We start from the raw sequence: 19,703 nt of genomic DNA, 5'->3' as shown, positions 1-19,703 counted from the left end.
CCCTCAGCGCTCGCTTCCCCTTCCCAGGCTCCCCGACTTCCTCCCCGCCCATTCCCGCTGCTTCCTGCCCGCCCTCCCTTGCCCTCTCCTGACCTGGGTTCCATCAGGGGAGGGTCCTTTTTGGAGAGGGGCCCGGGGCAGCTGATGGCCCTGCCTGGAGATGTGGGGTGACCCCAGGTGACTGTATCTGATGTCTTGTGTCCACCCCAAGCCGATGGTTCCTGGAAACCTGTCAGAGGGAGGTGGCTGGAGTCTGCTTGTCCCTGGGGAGGGCACACTTGGCAACCCCTGGGGTGTGCAGGGGGCCCTGGGGGACCCCGCCTCTGACTTCCCACTCTGGAGGAAGCTCCTGGGAGCCCCAGGAATGTTCTGCATCTCCTGCTGCCCCGGGGAGGGTGGGGCCCCTTTGGAGCCAGACACAAATCATTAGTGGGTGGATCTAGGCAGGCGGCAGAGAGGAAGAAGCAGATTCCCCCTGAGGGCAGGTGTGGCTGGGCAGGGTGCATGGCTGGGCAGGGGTGGGGAGTGCTCTGGGATGAGGTAGGCGGCAGGGCATTGTGAGTTCCTTGCTGGCCCTGCCTTTCCCATCCCGGGCAAGGTGCCCGCAGGTGAGAGGTGAGAGGTGAGAGTGGGCTCCGTGTTTGTGGGGTGAATGGAAAGGAGCCGACAGGCACCCTGGGGCAGGGATCCGGGATGGAGTGAGGGACTTTGGGACCCCTGAAGGATTTGGGGTCCTCTTCTCATCAGCCAAGCCAAGCTAAGCTGGGAGCCTGCCTCTGGGCTCCTGGGACTCTGGCTTTCCCTGACCTCCCCTGATGTGGACCCTTTTCCTTGGGGGGAGGGTAAGTGGCAGTGTATTCCTTTCCTGGGTCCCTGTTGCCATCTAGTCATGGCCCAGGCTCCCTGTCTCTAACAATTCAACAAGCACTTACAGAGCGCCTGCTGCATACAAGCCATGCCCTGGGTTCTGGGAAGGGATCAGGGGTGGACGGTCAATGCTTGGGGGATCTGTAGGAGCCAAGGTCAGCTGGGCAGATATGTCATGACCTGTGTCAACGTCAATATGCATCTGTTGAACATCCACTGTATACCTCAGGTTGCTCCTCACCCTGCACCTTCTGTCAGCATTGTGGGGTGGTGTAGTCCCGGGACCCTCCCCAGTTCCCTGGGCCTGCTCAGCTCTGAGGTGGGGCCTGTCCGCCCTCCACGCTCCAGCACACGGGCTTCTCAGCAACCTCTGGAGGATATCCAGGGCTTGTGGGGTGGTTGAGCCTGGGGCTGGCCTGAGGACCCCGGGGGATGTTGGAAGCCATCCCCGCTGTCTCCCTGGGGGCCTCCTGTTGTCTTCTCTCCTTCTGTGCTTGGCTCCCAGAAACCTCTGGGGCTGATCTCTTCCTCCTTTTCCTCTCGTTCCCTATGTGGGCCAAGCTGCTGACGACAGCGGGGGCTGTGGGCCCGGGGCCTCTCCCTGCCGGGGGTGGAGGACAGGCCCGGGCAGGAGGAGTCATGGCTGAGAGGACCTCTGTGCAGCCCTCTGGCTGCTCCTGCCAGGCCTTCCTCCCCCCCAGGGAGCCTGGCCCCAGCCTGCTCTGCTGCCTGGCCGCCGCCCAGGAGCACCGGGCCTCGGTTTCCTCCCACCGTGGTTGGGAAGATCTGGCAAGAGCTGTCCCCGAGCTGTGTAGGAGGAAAGTCCAGGTGTTCTTCGGCCCTGCCAGAGATGGCCACACACTCTGGGGAGCTGGGGAGGCCTTCCTAGGGCCTCACCCTGCCCTTGCCCTTGGGGAGGGGGCTGAGCTGGGCCGGGCCTTCAGCAAGCGAGGCCTTTCTGGGTTGAGGGGCAGAGGGGTCCACAGGCAGCAGCATCTCCAAAGAGCAGAGGCACAAGGCCTGGGAGTCACTGGTGTGGGGAAACTGAGGCCCAGCCGGCAGTGTGCAGCCTGACGCCCGGGGTGAGGGGCAGATGGTGGTGACGTAGGGTGAGGCTTTGGTGATTCTAGAGGGAGGAAGCCAGGCTCGTAAGCTCTTTGCCCCTTCAAACTGGGCCTCAAGACTAAAGTCTGAGGGAGTTAGAGGTGGGGTGAGGGCAGGCGGGGGCTCTGGGGAGAGGCACTGAGCGCGGTGGCCCTCTTCCCAGGCCCAGATTTGAATTTGGTTAAATTGACTGTGCGCCAGGTTCAGCACTGGAAGCCCGGCCATCCCCTCTGAGCCGAGTGAGGCCTGCCTGGTGGAGGAGGGCAGCCAGCTTCTGGGGAGAGGGTTCCGGGGAATGTGGCTCCGGCAGGTATGGTGAGGGTCTTCACCGCCTGTCATTCCCTGTGTGGGTGACTGGGGCAGGGCCTGCCTCTGGCCCACTCAGGTGACCCCAGGTTCTATTGGTTCCCTCTCCTACGGTCTTGGGGTGCCCGGAAGTCCTCCCTGACATCTGACCTCATGGAAGAGCCTTGGTGGTCTGCCCTGGCTCTCTAGCCTTGGCTTTGAGCCCCGCCACTCCCAGCAGCTCTGGGAACCCCAGACTTCACAGCTGGGGTGGGAGCAGGATAAAGTTGGGGCTCATCCCTTCTCTCCCAGACAGATCATGTTGTCCCCACTCTCCAAGCGAGGGGCCACCTTCAGGTGAGAGGCCACCCACTTGCTAGGCAGGAAGTCATTCCGGCAGTCTAGCCTCAGCCTGGGAGCTCCAGCCCACATGGAAAGTCTGACTCCCTCCCTGTCCCCGTGTGTGGGCCTCTCCAGAGCCTGGGCCACCCGCACGCCTGCCGCCCCGGGCCAGGCTCGCCCTCCCCTGCCCGTGGCCGCCGCTGGAAGCTCGGCACTGAGACAGGCCCGGTGCAGACACCAACATCTTGGCAGCACCTAAGTCATTAGCGCCGCGGAGATTAGGCTGGTAATCTCGTTGTCGGGAGGTGGGTGCCAGCTGCCAGGATGGGGGCTGGCGCCCTCCCTCGCAGGGTGGCCCCCCAGGGCACTGCCCTCATGGAGGGGCACCCCACCACACAGATCTGGGGGCCCCTCGGGGCGGCTTTTCCCAAGCCCTGGGGCATGAGTGGGAGTGGTCACCCCACCCGCTGCTTCTTCCTCCCCTTCGGCACCAGCTTGACTGATGTCACTGTCTCTCCATACCCCCTCAAAGACCGTGGGGGGCGGGAATTACCCCCACTTTACAAATGGGGAAACTGATGCTCGTGTATTAACTTCCTGCAAGGCTTGGAAACAAATCTCCCTCAGGTCAGTGCCTGTGTCTGCTCCCCTCAGATACGGGGACCCCCTCCAGGCCAGGGCTGTGTCTCCTCCCACAGTCCTGGACTCATCCCAAGATGGCTGGGGGTCCCTGCTGTCAGAGACTGATTTTTCTCCCCTAGGCTGAGGGTGGGGGGTGCTCCCTCAGGGCCACATTGTACTTGGGGGAGGGTGTCGAATCTCTCCGCCTTCTCCCTGGGGCCCAGGAATGCTGGGTGGGGGGCGAAAGCAGCCCCCGGGCTCTAGGCCTGTGGAGGCTTGCTCCAGGCCCTTCCTGACTCCTGGGGCTGGGTTCCCCAGACTCCCCCCAAGAGTGAGCTCAGCCGCCTAATTGCGGCCAAGGATGGAGGATCACCCCACCCTAGGGCTGTGGCTCCAACACCACCTTTGTTTCTGAACAGACAATGGGCAGCTAAGAGGCCACCAGGCCCAGGCCAGGCTCGGGCATGGGAGGGGACCTGGGGGATGCACTCAGTGTGTCCAGCCTGAGCCCCAGGCCCTGGGCGCTGGAACAGAAGCAAATTACACAGCTGGAGTTTTGGCTCTGACTTCAAGGGCCAGGGGCCCAGCCCCCCTTTAGCCCAGTTATAAAGGGCTGCCCGGGGTCTCTGTCCAGACTGGACCCTGCTCCTGACTTGTGCACACCATGGCTGCCACCACCACCATCCGCCAGTTCTCAACCTCTGGCTCCCTCAAGGGCCTGTGTATGCCCAGCGGGGGTTTCTCTCGGGTGTCCTCAGTCCATGTCGGGGGTGCCTGCAGGGCGCCCAGCTTCCTGGGAACTGGCAGCCTTGGCAACACGTCGGTCACCTCGTCCCGCTTCTCGGCAGGCTTGGGAGGCGGCTACAGTGGGGGCTACACCTGCAACCTGGGCGGGGGCTTCGGCTCCAGCTTTGGCGTGGGGGATGCCCTGCTGGGGGGCGGCGAGAAGGAGACCATGCAGAACCTCAACGACCGCCTGGCCTCCTACCTGGAGAAGGTGCGCGCCCTGGAGGAGGCCAACGCCGACCTGGAGGTGAAGATCCGCGACTGGTACAAGAAGCAGGGGCCCAGCCCCGCCCGCGACTACAGCCACTACTTCAAGATCATCGAGGAGCTGCGAAGCAAGGTGGGAGCTTCCTGCCCTCTGCCCTCTGTCCTTAGTACCTGCTTCTGACTCACCCTGTCCCAACTTTGGACCTTTGCGAACATTTCTCCCCCGTCCCAGGTCTCCATCCTTTATTCATTCATTCATCCATTCACTCTCTCACTTGCTCTGGAACGCAGCCCCGGGCCAGTCACTGGTCCCAGGCCTGGAGGACATCCCACGCAAGGAGGTCACTTGGAGTTAGTTCTCCCTTTCTGGGGGAGTGTGGGTGGGGTGGGTGATGGAGGAGTGGGCAGGCAAGGCTGCAGGTGGCCTGGAAGGTCTGGAACAGCTGGGCAAAGGCAAAGAAGTGGGAAAGAGTTTGGTGTGGCTGCTGGGAGGTGAGGCTGGAGATTTCCTTCTCACTATTCCATTCACTGCTGGGTCTGCCCCCCTTCCTGCCTCACCTCTTCCAGGCAGTCCTCCTGGATGGATGGCACTGGGCTTTATCCCCAGATCTTGGGGTCCCTTCAACACTTTGAAGTTCTGCCTCCACCCTGTTCACTGTGCTGGTTTCATAGTCTGGCATTTTCTCGTGGCTGCTTTCGTTGTGGGTCCTCCACCTCGCTCCACGATGGTCACTCTGTGGCTTCTTGAGGGCAGGGGCTGTGTCTCCCCTTGCAGACTGGGGGGATCCCTGAGGGAAGGAGCTGCGTCTTCCCATTCAGACTGGAAGCTCCCAAGGGAAGGAATTTCTCTAACTTAGTTTGCTGGAGAAGACAGGATACACACATGCACACGACCTCTAAGAACACAGCCTTGGCGTTCTGTAAATGTGGCACCTGGGTCTTCTGCACAAACCCTGCCCCTGGTGGGGGGGGAGTCCTACAGTGCTGCAGCCCCCAGAGGCAGGTGAGAGGTCAAGGACCTCTGGGAGCCGGGCTTGGGAGAAGGTTGGGGAGGCCCCAGACAGCAAGGCCTGCTATTTCCTGGTGCAGAACCAGGCCTGGTGCTGCCCTGCAAGGGGCCTTGCCTACTCCTGCCCGGGGCCTCCACCAGGCAGGGAATTCCTGCAGGTTCCCCCCGGAAGCGGAGCCACAGGGAGCGCCAGATCAGATACGGGGCTGGGTCTGGGCAGGGGGGAACCCAGGGGAGCCCCGGTGAGTCACCGTTCCAGCTTCGGGGTCAGCCAGCTCCTCACTGCCAAGCCCCGTGCACTTGCACCAGGCCTCTGCGCCTCTGAGTCACCCCCCCCTCCTCCCGGGAGTTTGCACAACCGCCCCTCACTGGGCCCAGTGAGCCTCCTGAGCAGGCAGGTGGGTGGGGGCGGGTTTGCAGGCCATAGATGGGCCCACTGAGGCCCAAGGACAATAACAAATTGGCCCTCGGATTCAGTCTGGCAACAAGGTCTGACCCGGGGTCACTTCGCAGAACTTAGGGCCTCGAGCGGGCTCTGAGGCCCAGGAGGAGCCACTGGAGCTGCGTCTGCCTCCTGGGGCTGCCCGTCTTCTGCCTTCTACATTTCAGTCCTGGGCCCTCAAGAATTCCAGATTCTCCCCGGCTCATCTGCCCCTCCACCGAGACCTCCCCTCTGTTCCCTCCGGGCAGTGGGGAGGGGCCTCGCTCTCCTCCGCCCCCAGCGGCCCTAGATTGGAGCATCTCTTGGGCATTTCTCACAATAATAACAACAGCAGCAATAATAATAACCAATCTTCTGCTCCCTCCAGAGCCTGTCTCCTGTGTTCCCATTTAACCTCCTGGATGACCCTGTGGGAAAAGAAAACTTTGTCCTGGGTTTGAGGTGGGGCCAGTCACAACCTCATTAATTAATTAATTAAGCTCTTAATTAAATGAATATTTCCTTGGGGTTGACTCTGGGCCAGGCACTGTGCCCAGGGCAGGGGATTCCGAGGAGAATGAGACAGACGTGTCCTTGTCCCCCTGCAGCCCAGGGTGCAGTGGAGGATGAAATAGCCAAAAGAGTAATAGAAATATTGCACTGGGGGAAGTGCTGTGAAAGAGAGACCGGCAGGGAGCAGGTATGGCAGGGCATTGAGGAGGGCTTCCCGGAGGGGGTGGCAACTGAGCCCAGAGGTGAATTTAGTTGGGGAAGAGGGAGTGAGGTCCAGGCAGCTGAGGCAGTGACCCCATGGTGGGAGAGGGGTGCATATCGGTCCCTCTCCTGGCATCATGGTTTCCTGTGCCTGGGTAGCATGCCCTCACCACTCTGAGAGCCCCCCAGGGAAACCCCCCAGCCGGGTGCCCAGAGGAGGAGACCCCAGGAACCCGCATCTCCCTCACTCGGGCCTGTTCTCCAAAGGGCTGCGAGAGGGGTGTTGCAGGGCCTTCCCGGGGCTGCCGAGGGTGTTGCTCACCGAGCCCACCATGTCCCCCAGATCCTGGCAGCCACCATGGACAATGCCAGCTTCGTGCTGCAGATTGACAATGCCCGCCTGGCAGCCGACGACTTCCGCACCAAGTGAGTCGGCTTCGGGGCTGCCCTGGGGGGCTGGCAGTGGGGCTGGCTCTGCACACCACAGAGCCCTCTGTGTGCACGAGGGGGTGTCCTCGTGGCACTCCACGGCTCGCGCCTCCCTCCTGCCCAGGTACGAGACGGAGCTGACCCTGCGCATGAACGTGGAGGCCGACATCAACGGCCTGCGCAGGGTGCTGGACGAGCTGACCCTGGCCAGAGCCGACCTGGAGATGCAGATCGAGAACCTCAAGGAGGAGCTGGCCTACATGAGGAAGAACCACGAGGAGGTGGGGCCAGTTCGGGAAAGCAGGAGAAACTCGCCCGGGAATAGGCAAGGCTGGGGCCCCCGAGACTTCCTGGGCAGGGCCATGCTCTCAATCCAGTTTCTGTCTCTGGTGGGCTCTTGGTCTGACCCTGGGAGACCCCCAGAGGGTCCTGGGTGAGGCCTGGAGGGCCCTCTTCCCCACAAAGATACATTTTTTGGTCCCTGGAGGCACAGTCCATTGCGTGGTGACAGTTAACTATCTAATGAGTGAATCAGTCTAAGAACACGCATGCTAATTATTATAATGAATGATAATAGCGATAGTCATAACAACAAGGAGCATCTGCCCAGCACATTGCAAGTGATTCACAGCAATTATCTTAGCTGATACCAGCAGCAGCACTGGGAGAAGGGAGCTCTTTCCTACGTCTACCAGAGAAGAAACTGGCGATCAGAGAGGTTAAGGGATTTATTCAAGGCTGCACAGCGGTCTTCCCTCCCATCTGTCTGACCCGTAAACACACCCAGGTCTGACTCCACCAGGTCTGCCACCTCTTGTGCCCGATTCCCAGGGACCTCAAGGCTCAACCCAATGACAGGGATCCAAGACCTTGTAGGGGGACCAATGAGCCTTGTGGCTTCCTTCTCAGTCGACCTCTGGGCTGGCCTGAGCTGGGGGAGCCTAGTCCTAAGTAGCAGGTGCCCAGAAAGTGTCTCCACCTGGCTTTGAGGCCGGTTATGTGAATTGCATCCCCCCAGCAATTTATCATTTCTTGATGAGATCTGGCTCAGCCGATACTGACATAGGGCTGCTCCCCTGCTGGTGCTGTGTGGTTGGCGGTGGGGGACAAGGTGGGCAGTCAGGACAGTGAGTGAGGTTGTCCTGGCTCGTCCTCCACCGTGATGGGCATTTGCCATCTCTCCTGCCACAGCACACCTTGGGGGTGGACCCTGAGTGTGTTTTGGGGAGATCGTTGATATCCACAGGCCTGCACGTTTGGGACATGATGACACCTGCCTCACCTTCAGGGTGAGGAGCTGTTGGTCTGTCTGTATCTGTCTGTCTGTCATCTGCACCCATCTCTCCGAGGTAGAGAAGGCAGGCCCCAGGGTCTCTCCCCAGGATGGCTCTGGGTGAGCTCCCGCTCTCCTCTCTGCCCAGGAAATGAACGCCCTTCGAGGCCAGGTGGGTGGGGACGTCAGCGTGGAGATGGACGCGGCTCCTGGCGTGGACCTCAGCCGCATCCTGAACGAGATGCGCGACCAGTACGAGAAGATGGCGGAGAAGAACCGCAAGGACGCGGAGGATTGGTTCTTCAGCAAGGTGGGTGGCCACGCGTGAGCAGGTGTGCGCACGTGTGCTGTGTGCTGAATGAAAACTTGTGGACTCACAGGCTGTCCCAGCTGGAAGGACCTTTGGAAGCCAGTTGGACCAATCTCTCGTGTTTCTGGCAGATTGTGGGGCTCAGAGGCCTCAAGTCACACACCCTCACTGGGGCCTGGGCAACAGAGTCAGGTCTCCTGGCCCCTTGCTGGCTGTGTGTGGCTGTGTGTGTTGGATGCATAACTCCGGCCCTGAGTAAACTCCCCATGAGCATCTACAGTCCTGGATGGTCATAGGCACAGGACGGGTAAAGCCTGGCGCCTGGCTCTGAGCTGCGCCTGCAGTTTGGCAGGAGTAAGGGGTGCAGATGACGGTGAAGCAAGGTGATTCTGCTCAGGTCCAGCGGGGCACGCTGTGTGTGGGGCCCCACAGAGGCCAGGGAGGTCCTGGGACAGCAGTTGTGGGGGGTGAGGGCTCAGGGGCGGCTCCTGTCCTCTGCACGCCTCCCCCAGCCCCCTCAGCCCACCCTGCCTTGCAGACGGAGGAGCTGAACCGGGAGGTGGCCACCAGCACCGAGGCCCTGCAGAGCAGCAGGACGGAGATCACGGAGCTCCGCCGCTCCGTGCAGAACCTGGAGATCGAGCTGCAGTCCCAGCTCAGCATGGTAGGGCCTCCGTCCCCTCCCTGCCCTGAGTCTGTCACCCCAGGATGGGCCCAGCCTCTTGGACCCCCCAGTGGGAGAACCAGAGAGTCCCCACCCAGCGTGTCATTCACACTTGGCAGCTCGGGGCCCCCTCTGCCCCAGTCACGACCCTGCCACGCTGCAGAACCCACAACCCCACAGGTGGGCCCCTCTATGGGTGCTCCACTGTGGGGAAGGAAGGGTCCGAGCTCAGTCTCAGCCAGCTGCCTATGCCTTGGCCCACAGAAATCATCGCTGGAGGGCAGCCTGGCAGAGACTGAGGCCCGCTATGGGACCCAGCTGGCCCAGCTGCAGGGGCTCATCAGCAGCATTGAGCAGCAGCTGTGCGAGCTGCGCTGTGACATGGAACGCCAGAACCATGAGTACAAGGTGCTGCTGGACGTGAAGACACGGCTGGAGCAGGAGATTACCACCTACCGCCGGCTGCTGGAGGGAGAGGATGCCCAGTGAGTGGGGGCACCTGTTCCAGTGGGCTGGGGGCCGCTTCACCCAGGGAGAGATGTTTGAGCTGAGGGGACAGCACCCACCAAGGCCAGGAGGAGGTGTGGGGTTTCGCAGGAGGTGAAACTGAGAACCCTGGCGGGGTCTGACTGTGAGGAGCACTGAAGGCCAAATGAAAGCATCTGGACTGGAGCTTGTAGGCAATGGGGAGCCATGGAGGGTTATGATCCTCAGGATGGCTTAGAGGGAGAAATGGATCAGAGGGCCAGGGCGGGGTCAGGGAGACTTGTGAGGAGGCTGTGGCAGCGTCAGGCCAGAGAGGTCCTGCTGTGGCTGGGGGCGGAGGGCGAGGAAAGGGAGGTGAGGCAGCAGAAGCTGTGTTATAGCTAAAAACAGCAGGGCTGGAAGCTTGAGCGTGGGGGCGAGCGTGGCTCGTGGGCAGGACTCCGTAAGTGTTGATGAGCACATGCAGTGGGTGATGCTGACCCTGGGTTTCTGGTTCCAATGACTGTGTGGTTGGTGATGCTATCACCCAGGAGGGATAAGGAACAGAGTGGGTGGTAATCTGGTTTGGAGCTGGGAAGCTTGATGGGCCCCTAGTGTAAGGGGGCTGAGAATGTCCTGGAGTCTCCATGCTTAGTCACGTATTCCAGCTTCTGTTCCCTGATGATGGTGAAGTCCATCCAGAGTCTAAACACAGTATCTCCTGCTTTAATTGAGTTTATTTGTTGGGCCCTTCAGGATATGGAAAACCACTTGCTCAGCTTCTCCTTGTAAATCCCTGGTTAACCGCAGTGCCTCCCGGCCTTCCGGTCTTCTGTTGGGATGCTCTCTCCTTACTCCTATGCGCTGGACCTGTGCCCTTTGACCCTGTGGTTGCCCTGCTTTTCCCTGCTCTCCCAGCTGTGCTTTCTCTCTGATTGCTGGGACCTCTCTCCCCTCACCCCTGGCCTCCCAGCTGCTCCTCCTCCCAGCAGTGCTCCCAGGGGCTGGGTTCCCTGCCGGCATCCCTTGGCTGACAGGTCCCCCTCTCCCTGCAGCCTGGCCACCCATTACTCCTCGTCCCTGGCCTCACAGCCCACCCGGGAAGGTAAGAGCCTGCCCAGAGGGAGTGGGGAGAGGCTGAGGACCCTTAAGTGTGGGAGACTGCGGGAGGGGCTCTGGCCTGAGGTTCCCTGTGCCCCCTCCTCCACGGCCCGCAGCCTCGGCCACCAGCCGCCAGGTGCGCACCATCGTGGAGGAAGTCCAGGATGGCAAGGTGGTCTCCACCCGCGAGCAGGTCCACCGCTCCACCCACTGAAGCCCCTTTTCACCTGCAACACCCCAGCCTTGAAGGTCAAGGGGCAGCCATCGCCTCCAGCTCCCAGTGTGCTACTGCTGTGCCCCAACTACCGGTTTGGGCCCCCACCCAAGAGCTGTTGCCTTTCTGTACCTGCTTCCTGCAGCCCCTCACCCAGGGGGCCTCCTGGATTTGCCCCAGTGACTGCTATTAAAGCTTTGCCAGAAGGTCAATGCCTCGTGTGCTCTGGTCTGGTCCTTGGCTTGGGACAATATGGCAGAGGGATTGGAGGGAGGGGGGTCTGTGGAGTGTTTGGGTGGCGCTTGTCACCTGCCACCCTGTTCTGCCCACCCCCTCCAGGCCTGGGGCTCCTGGGAGGCCCAGAGGGAAGGAGGCAGAAGGATTGAGGGTGAAGGGTTAGAACAGGCCATCAGGCTGGGAAAGTTTCTAAGAATCAGTCCCCAGGGTTCCCATGGCCTGTGACTGGTCCCTGGGAGGGCCCCATAGATTTTCTGGGGAACCACGCCAGTTAGAGAGCACTCCGTGCCTCGTCCCGGGGCAGATCCAGATTCAAGATCAGAGGGAGAGGGGCTGGGCAGGGGGCTTTCTCAAGGAGTGGTCCAGGGCAAGGAGAGCGGGTGGCAGCGGCACAGCCAGCCCAGGAAACCAGACCGGCTCTGCCTGGTTCCGAGGTGTGTGTGGGGCGGGGTGGCTGCTGTGCCTGTGAGCGTGGGGGGCGTCCTGTTTGCTTTGATGGCTTGGCAGCGGCTGGGCTATTGGAGAATCTCTCTCAGCTGCTGGCCGGGGCTGTCTGGGCCTGTCTGGGAAGTGGAAGCCATCAGCAGTCTGAGACACGACTACATTCTGCCCAGTGGGCCTGCCGGGACCCTGGGACCCAGGGCTGGGCTGGGGGTGGTGGGCAGACACACGACCTGTCCTGCGGGGCACATCAGGGATCTGGGGGGGGGGGTGTGCTTTGTGGGAGGTTACTGGGGAGGGGGACTACTGGTGGGGTCTCAGGAAGACCCCCTTCTTGGGCAGTTTCCAGCTGGCTGGGACCTGAGCTGTATGCCCCTCGCCTCGCCCTGAGGCCTTTTGGGGTACAGGAGGGGTAGGAAGGGTGGAAAGGGGGTGCCCCTCACAGCTCTTTCAGCCCCCTTTTACCACCACGCTTCCCTCCCAGCCTGCCGTTTCCCCACCTACAGCTAAGCTCCTCTTTGCCCACCCTAGCCGAGGACGCCCACCTGTAAGAGGGGTTGGGGAAAGGTTAGAAGAGGAGACTGAGTCACCGGTGGTCCCAGGGATGGGGGCAGGGTCAGAAAGCTGGCCAGATGGGTTCACAGTCCCTGGAGTGCTTGTCTGGGTCAGGGCTCTGCAGAAGGGGATGGTGCGCCCAGGGCCCGGGGGGAGGGCTGTGGGGGCTGTGGCACAGGGGTACAAAGGGTGTAGCCAGCCAGCTCAGTTCTGGAGTTAGGTGGGGCCGTGGGACACCACCCTGTCTGAGCCCCAATTTCCTTTACTTGTGAAATGGGGTGGTAATCTGAGACTTGACAGAGTCACGGTGTTATGTGGTGAGCCAGGTGGGTTTAGGGCCAGTTTCCAAGGCAGGATGGGGCTTGGTCCTCACTGCCTCCCCAGCACCCAGCCCAGGGCCAGCACCGTGTGGGGTGTGCTGTGTGATGAAGGAGAGCAACCTCAGCCTGGAGGCTGCCTGGTCCGTAACCTGCTTCCCCATCAGACACAAGGTCCAGGAGGGCTGGGCTGGGGTGGCAGCTGCCTGGGAGGGCCCAGTGACGGTGACGTCCTGCCTTCTTCTCTTCTCCGTATTAGGTCATGGGAAAGCGTAGCTGGAGGGCCTGCCTGAATCACAGGTGACGGGCCTGAGACCAGAGACACGCACATGCACATGCAGACGCCCAGCACGGGGCTTCGGAGAAATGAGGCAAAGCCCTAATGGTGGGAGGGGAGGGGGCCCACAGCCACCTGGGAGCTGGCTGGCAGCCAGCGGTGATGAAAGCCCAGGGGAATGGAAACAGAGGAGCGAGCCTGCCGTAATCGCTACGCCCACTGGTTGGCCTATAAAGGAGGCAGGCGAGCCCCAGCAGCAACCTGTGCCTTGGGCCTCTCTCCTCTCGAACCCTCTTGCTCTGCTCCGTGCCTGACTGCCGCCTGCTGTTGCCAGCATGACCACCACCATCCGCCAGTTCACCTCCTCCAGCTCCATCAAGGGCTCCTCTGGCCTGGGAGGCGGCTCGTCCCGCACCTCCTGCCGGCTGTCTGGCAGCCTGGGTGCCGGCTCCTGCAGGCTGGGGTCTGCTGGTGGCCTGGGCAGTGCCCTTGGGGGCAGCAGCTATTCCAGCTGCTACAGCTTCGGCTCTGGCGGTAGCTATGGCAGCAGCTTTGGTGGTGTTGATGGGCTGCTGGCGGGGAGTGAGAAGGCTACCATGCAGAACCTCAACGACCGCCTGGCCTCCTACCTGGACAAGGTGCGTGCCCTGGAGGAGGCCAACACCGAGCTGGAGGTGAAGATCCGCGACTGGTACCAGAAGCAGGCCCCGGGGCCCGCCCCCAACTACAGCCCCTACTTCCAGACCATCGAGGACCTGAAGAACAAGGTAGGGCCTGCTGGTGAGAGGGGGCCTGGGAGGGGCAGGACTTCTCCTTCCTCACCTCCTGCCCTTGACCAAGGCCTAGAGTCCAGCCTGGGGGCAGCAATAGGGTCTTGGGGAGCCAAGGACTGCTTGGCGCCAGCTTGGCCTCTGGGAGTCCACCTTGGCAGCACTATGTGGCCCACATTTCCCTTTTTCGTGGGCAGCAGCCTGGACCAGGGACAAGCAGGCTTTGAGGAGCTCCTTTGAGCTCAGTTTCCTCATCACAGAGCTTCTTGCCACCTCGTGTGGTTATAGGATGAGTGAATGCACGTGGAAGGCGGGGCCCATGGGGTGGCCAGATATGTGGACACCTCTCTCCTTGGAGTAAGAGGGGGATTCTGGGCGATGGTGGGGTGAAGGGTCTGAGTGAGCTCCTGATGACACCTGCTGGGAGGAGGCTGGAGAGAAGGGGCGGGCCCTCAGGAGGCCTCTTGTGTGCCTTATTTGGGGATATTTCTGGCTTCTCCATCCCTCCTGCTGCCTCCTCAAGAATGGGCTCAGCAAACCTCGGGGGGGAGGGGGGGGCAGGGCTGCCTGCTGGGGCCCGGGGTTAGGGTTTAGTGGGGCTCATGGCTTCTGATTTGGAAATGCTCTTTGGTGAGGGCTCCTTAACTTCCTTTTTGGGGAGCCTCTCAGAGGTACCATCTCCCCAACTGTAAAAGGAGGGGGTGCCCACATCTCCTCATCTTTCTGGGGTTCTGCCCTGGGGCCATTCTCCCATTCCGCTCTGGCTCTCCGAATTCCCAGCTGGGCACTCGACTGCCTCCTCTTGTTTAAGGCAGAGCCTGACCTGGGGGTCTGTGTCGGGGGAGACAGGTCCTGGGGGCAGGGGAGGTAAGTTTCAGGGCATCAGACTCCTGCTGGCCTGGCCCCTGCCAACCACTGCAGCACAGTAAAGGGGAGAGGCTTGGGGGGAGGGGAACCTTCTTGGAGAAGGCAGCTGCATCCTGGCCCCTGGGCCAGGAAGACTCATCTCAGAACCCTGGTCTGGGCTGAGATGCCCACACCCAATGACCTGACTACTCTCTCTTCTCTCCAGATCCTCACGGCCACCGTGGACAATGCTAGCATCCACCTGCAGATCGACAATGCCCGTCTGGCTGCTGATGACTTCCGCACCAAGTGAGCCCTACCAGTGGGCTAGGGAGGAGCTGGGGCACCCCTCTCCACCCCAGGACTCCTCGGTTGCTTCTGGCAAGGTCCAGGAGTTGGGGGTGGGCAAGTCCCAGGAGCTAAGAGCCTACCTCTTAGTCCAGGATGCAGCAAATTCTGATGGTCGCTGGGCTTAGGCAGGTGATGGAAGAGAGGGAGGCAGGAGGCAGAGAGGAGAGAAGCAAGGATGCCGGGTGGGTGTGGGGCCTTGCCTTTTGCGGGGTCCCAGGGGCCCCAGGGACAGGCTAGAATTTGCTTCCACTCCATCCCCTCATCATTCCTTACAAGCCCTTAGAGCTCTGGTGGAGGCGGGATGAGGGCCAGGTCCTGGCTCTACCAGTCTAAGCATCTAGTCTGAAGTCTCTGGTTCCCTTTGCAGGTTCGAGACGGAGCAGGCCCTGCGCTTGAGCGTGGAGGCCGACATCAACGGCCTGCGCAGGGTGCTGGACGAGCTGACCCTGGCCAGAGCCGACCTGGAGATGCAGATTGAGAACCTCAAGGAGGAGCTGGCCTACATGAAGAAGAACCACGAGGAGGTGAGGCACCCCAGGCAGCAGGTCAAAGAGGCTGTGGAGTGGGTGGCAGGGCTCTGGGGCTGGGCCAAGGCTGAGGCCGTGGGAAGACAGCAGAGCAGGTGCACCAGAGCTGGTCACCTTACAGGGCTGCCCTGTCTGCAGAGCCAGAGTCAGGGCAGCCTCCTGCATGTGCCACCTTGCTTCCCTGCATCCAGGGAACCTCCCAGGGGCCTGCAAACGCCTCTTCTGCCCATCTGGCCTCCCTCACAAGGACAGGGGATAAGCGAGGTGGTCTCCTCCTTGTCTCAGTTCAAATCCTCGAATCTGGGCCCTATGTAGAAGTTTGGAAATTAGAGGGGATATTTTGGGGGCACAGACCTAAGAATTAGATTTTATCTTTGGAGAGCCCTTAGTCTAAGGGGGAGACACAGGGAGCTCCCAGTCTGATGGTGGAGGCAGAGCCCATACAGAGCAGACAACGAAAGTTTTTAGGAGGGTCAGAGGGGAGAGGATAGGCAGAATGAAGGACTCCTCGGGAGGGGTCTGGAGAGCTTGTGTGGGAAGGGTTGGGAGTGAGAGGTCAGGATAGGCCCAGATGCCCACTCCCACAATCTCCATCCCCCACAGGAGATGAACGCCCTGCGAGGACAGGTGGGCGGTGAGATCAACGTGGAGATGGACGCTGCCCCTGGCGTGGACCTGAGCCGCATCCTGAACGAGATGCGCGACCAGTACGAGAAGATGGCGGAGAAGAACCGCAAGGACGCCGAGGACTGGTTCTTCAGCAAGGTGGGGGCTGCTGCAGGCCAGAGTCCTCTCCCAGGGTGTGGGGTTTAAGGACTGAGTCCTGACAGTCAGCCGAGCGCCTGGCATCTTGGGGTGGCCTATCCTCAGGGAGCTGCAGGGACCCCAGGGGTTTTGGTGTCACCCTCTGCATCTACAAGCCTAGAGCCTGGCTAAAGCTTGGATCTGGGGGATGGGAGGGGAGCCCCTCAGGAATGAAGCCAAAGGGTAAAGACCCTGGGAGCTTCTGCCTCTCCGTCAGGAAGTCAGGAACCAGCACCAGGGTCTGGGCCCCTGTCCTGGCTGGTTCTCGAGTTTCCTACTCTTGTGCCTTCCACTTGTAGGGATGAAAGATAAAACTCAACATCATTTCAAAGGCTTCTGGGCTTTGGGAAGTGGGAAGCTGCTGAGAAGGCACGGCTCCCACAGTGAGGTTTGGGAGGAGGCCTGAGGGGCCCAGGGGAGGTCAGGAAGGTGACCATGGTCAGGGGTGTTATGGGGAGTGCTGGGTCTGGGCACAGAAGGGGCTGAGCATGTGGAGACCATGGAGTCATCTGACTTGGAAGAGGGATCCCAGGCTCATGCTGCACTGTCCTGTGTCTTTTCTGCAGACAGAGGAGCTGAACCGCGAGGTGGCCACCAACAGCGAGCTGGTGCAGAGTGGCAAGAGCGAGATCTCGGAGCTCCGGCGCACGGTGCAGGCCTTGGAGATCGAGCTGCAGTCCCAGCTCAGCATGGTAGGGGTGCAGCCAGGCGTGGGGTGTGCCCAGCGTCCTGGAGGGGGCCCTGACCACCCTCACTCACCTCTGCTCCTCCTACCCTCCTGTAGAAAGCATCCCTGGAGGGCAGCCTGGCAGAGACAGAGAACCGCTACTGCATGCAGCTGTCCCAGATCCAGGGGCTGATCGGCAGTGTGGAGGAGCAGCTGGCCCAGCTGCGCTGCGAGATGGAGCAGCAGAACCAGGAATACAAGATCCTGCTGGATGTGAAGACACGGCTGGAGCAGGAGATCGCCACCTACCGCCGCCTGCTGGAGGGAGAGGATGCCCAGTGAGTGGGGGCCCTGGGCCAGGGCTGGGGCCAGGGGCAAGGGTGGGGCTCTCAGACCCACATCTAATCTCCTCTCTGTTTTTTTTGCAGCCTGACTCAGTACAAGCCCAGAGAACGTAAGGATCTTGGTAGCTGAGGGCGGGGCTGCATGGGTCAGGCCATCCATCTGCACATTGCTGGGGGAGGGTCCCCAGGAGCTCCAGGAAATGATGGCTGATCCTCAAAAGGGGTGGGGAGGGGGGAAGGGACCCGTTAGGGCTCAGGGTCCATGCTCAGGGGAACCAGATGAGGGAGTTTGATGGGGGCGGGGCAGGGAGATGGTCCTTACCCTAGAGATCCTAGTCTGACAGGGGAGACATCGTCTTAGCTCTGGAGACTCTCCTCTGATGGGGAGATAGGGACACAGTCTCATGATCCTTGCTCTTGATGATGTGGGGTCGGTGAGCTGAGGAGTCGAAAGAAAGATTTCTTGGACTCTCAAGATCTGGCAGTAGTGCTCTTTTATTTAGAGAATAGTGTGGAATAGCATGGGGACAGGACCCACGGGCAGTCAGGCTGCTGCTTGGGAACAGGGCCCACGGGCAGGAGGAGCTGCTGCTGCTGCTCCCGCTACTGCTGCAAACATGGCTGGAGAGTAAGGCTAAATTTAAGGCATAGGTATGTGAGCCGTCTCTTTACAAGACAAAGGAAAGAACATGGAAAAAAGTTAAAATGGTATCAGTGCAGGTGGGGTCTGGCCATCGGGTGGTCCCACAACTTTTAGATAAGAATCAAATCGGATTAAGTAAAGGCCAGAAGCCACCACCCTAAATCAGTTACATGAGGTTGCCAGACAGTAACCAACTTAAGTTCTTGCCTTCTGCATTAAGAGTTTCCAGAGACAAGGCCATCCCCCTTCCCCCTGGCACAGAGAGGGAGGCATCTCCACAGATGGAGGTTCTCCCCACAAATGCAAATGCCTCCCAACAAAGGGCAAGCAAATTCCACTGCTCGGAGCCTGCTTCTCATGTGCAGTTTTAAAATTAACCAGCCTAAAATCCTCATCACTGGAGACTCTACAGATGAGCAAAGCAGTCCTGTCTCTGGGGTCTCTAGTCTGATGGGAGAAAGAGACTAGGTCCTTGTCCTCCAGATCCCAGCCTGGGGGAGGATAAGATCTTAGCCCTGGGGTGTCTAGCCTACTGGGGGTGATGGGGACCAGGTTCTTGTCTTGGAGATCGCAGTCTGATGGGGGAGACAGGAGCACAGTCCTCACCCTCGGGACTGCAGAGAAATGGAGGTAGACCCCGTTTGCTGTAGCGCCCAGGCTGCTTGGTGCGTCTCTTGTAGAAGGACTCAGTGGGTCAGCATCAAGCAACTCATCTGGAGGCAGGACTCACTCCCGGACACCAGAAGAGGGACAGGATAGAAGTGGGGAATGAGTGGCAAGGACAGGAGGGACAGGTGTAGTGTGATGTTGAGGGGCCAGGAGAGGCCTGGACACCAAGCGGCTGTGGGGGAGAAAGCAGGCTCCAATCTGGGGGCTGGGGGTTGAGCGAAGGTCTCTTGGCCCCTGCCCACCTCCCATGTCTGTCTCTTGCAGCCGTGACCACCCGCCAGGTGCGCACCATTGTGGAAGAGGTCCAGGACGGCAGGGTCATTTCCTCCCGAGAGCAGGTCCACCAGACCACCCACTGAAGACTCAGCTCTCCCCCAGCCAGCCCCCAGGGGCAGGGAGGCGGCAGCCCCGTCAGCCCTGCAGCCACTGGCCTCCCCAGCCACAGCCCCCTCCCCACCCCTTCGATCCCTTCCCACACTCCTCTGCCTGATCAATAAAGCTTGTTGACTCACTCACGGAATGCATCCTGATCGTGGCCACTGAGGTGGGCCCCAGTGAGAAATGGGTGAACCTGGGGGCACAGGAGGCAGAGGTGGAGTCCATGGACACCCACTATTGTTGGCTTGGAGGTCAGGTCATCACAGACCATCTTAGTAAAGAGTAGGGCTGGGCAGAGCTGGGGGCAGGGGGCACTTTGCATCTCCCAAGGCCCAGGGATCCAAGGCAAGGTGGTCCAGGCAGTGCCAGACCCAGGGTGGGGTCACCACATCAGAGGGGGTCTTAGGTGGCCTCTTCTTGCCCTATAAGTAGGTCTGTGACCTCGGGCAGTCACACCCCCTTGCTAAGCCTCTTTTTCCTGTGACTAAATGGACAAGAAGTTCTCAGGTGTGGGAGCCAGACCCCTGAGGGATGACTCATCCAACCGAGTGCTTCTCAGGGTCCTGGGGGCCGTGCCCTCCTCTGAGAGGGGGCAGGGGGTGAGCAAGGACTGAGAGGGGAGGCAGGATCCTCTGGGAGAGGCACGAGGGTGGGGAAGGGGAGGCGGGCTGGCTAGTCAGGGCCCAGGTTCCTGAGTGAGTCTCAGGAAATCCCCAAGAGGGCTTGTGGGCCCCCAGGGGTACTCCAGGAATATGAGCTGGAGGCCTGTGCTTCTGGAGAAGACTGTGGACCCCAGGGGGCAGTGGGAGAAAGGCTGGGGCCTCTCTCAGGGGTGTTTCCTCAAATAGTCAGCTGCTGCTCAGGATGGGGGTGTTAAGAGGGGCACCAGCCTCCTGGCAGTTTGTCTCCTCTGCGTTCCAGCAGCCTGGAGATGGGAGAGTGGGGAGGGGCAGTCCTGCCCCAGCCATGCCCAGGACCCTCTGGGCCCCAGCCCCTTACACTCTCGGGGCGGGTGATGAGCCAGTTGGGGAGGAGCCCTGATACCTGGAAGTCTTCCTCTGAGTA

General features: G+C 60.8%; 2 protein-coding genes across 4 annotated transcripts in view; both read left to right on the top strand.

Moving 5' to 3' along the window:
• The window catches only part of LOC106826299 (keratin, type I cytoskeletal 42), a 30,134-nt gene extending 19,098 nt beyond the window's left edge, over positions 1-11,036 (top strand). The window contains exons 2-9 of one of the 2 annotated variants that reach the window (XM_070482048.1): positions 4,068-4,345; positions 6,700-6,782; positions 6,910-7,066; positions 8,207-8,368; positions 8,907-9,032; positions 9,297-9,517; positions 10,553-10,602; positions 10,715-11,034. In XM_070482048.1, the coding sequence (XP_070338149.1) occupies positions 4,068-4,345; positions 6,700-6,782; positions 6,910-7,066; positions 8,207-8,368; positions 8,907-9,032; positions 9,297-9,517; positions 10,553-10,602; positions 10,715-10,812 (1,175 nt within the window). In that variant the 3' untranslated portion in view covers positions 10,813-11,034. Of the gene's footprint in view, positions 1-2,960; positions 4,346-6,699; positions 6,783-6,909; positions 7,067-8,206; positions 8,369-8,906; positions 9,033-9,296; positions 9,518-10,552; positions 10,603-10,714 lie in introns of those variants that run through there. The other variant, XM_014833548.3, reaches the window with a different exon arrangement.
• Positions 11,037-11,426: 390 nt separating this feature from the next.
• On the top strand, positions 11,427-18,775 carry KRT17 (keratin 17). Of its 2 annotated transcripts, none has more exons than XM_014833552.3 (9): positions 11,427-11,483; positions 12,622-13,406; positions 14,482-14,564; positions 14,974-15,130; positions 15,737-15,898; positions 16,504-16,629; positions 16,722-16,942; positions 17,033-17,058; positions 18,525-18,775. In XM_014833552.3, the coding sequence occupies exons 2-9, from the start codon at positions 12,975-12,977 to the stop codon at positions 18,617-18,619; spliced, it is 1,302 nt and encodes a 433-aa protein (XP_014689038.3). In that variant the 5' UTR covers positions 11,427-11,483; positions 12,622-12,974; the 3' UTR covers positions 18,620-18,775. The 2 variants fall into 2 exon arrangements, with proteins under 2 accessions (XP_014689038.3, XP_070338150.1); XM_070482049.1 differs by lacking the exon at positions 11,427-11,483 and adding an exon at positions 12,237-12,371.
• Positions 18,776-19,703: the final 928 nt, after the last annotated feature.

This window comes from Equus asinus, chromosome 13, assembly GCF_041296235.1.
Source record: "Equus asinus isolate D_3611 breed Donkey chromosome 13, EquAss-T2T_v2, whole genome shotgun sequence".
Classification (NCBI taxonomy): domain Eukaryota; kingdom Metazoa; phylum Chordata; class Mammalia; order Perissodactyla; family Equidae; genus Equus; species Equus asinus.
Note: the sequence above shows the minus strand (reverse complement) of the source record. Positions and strands in the feature narration are given on the sequence as shown.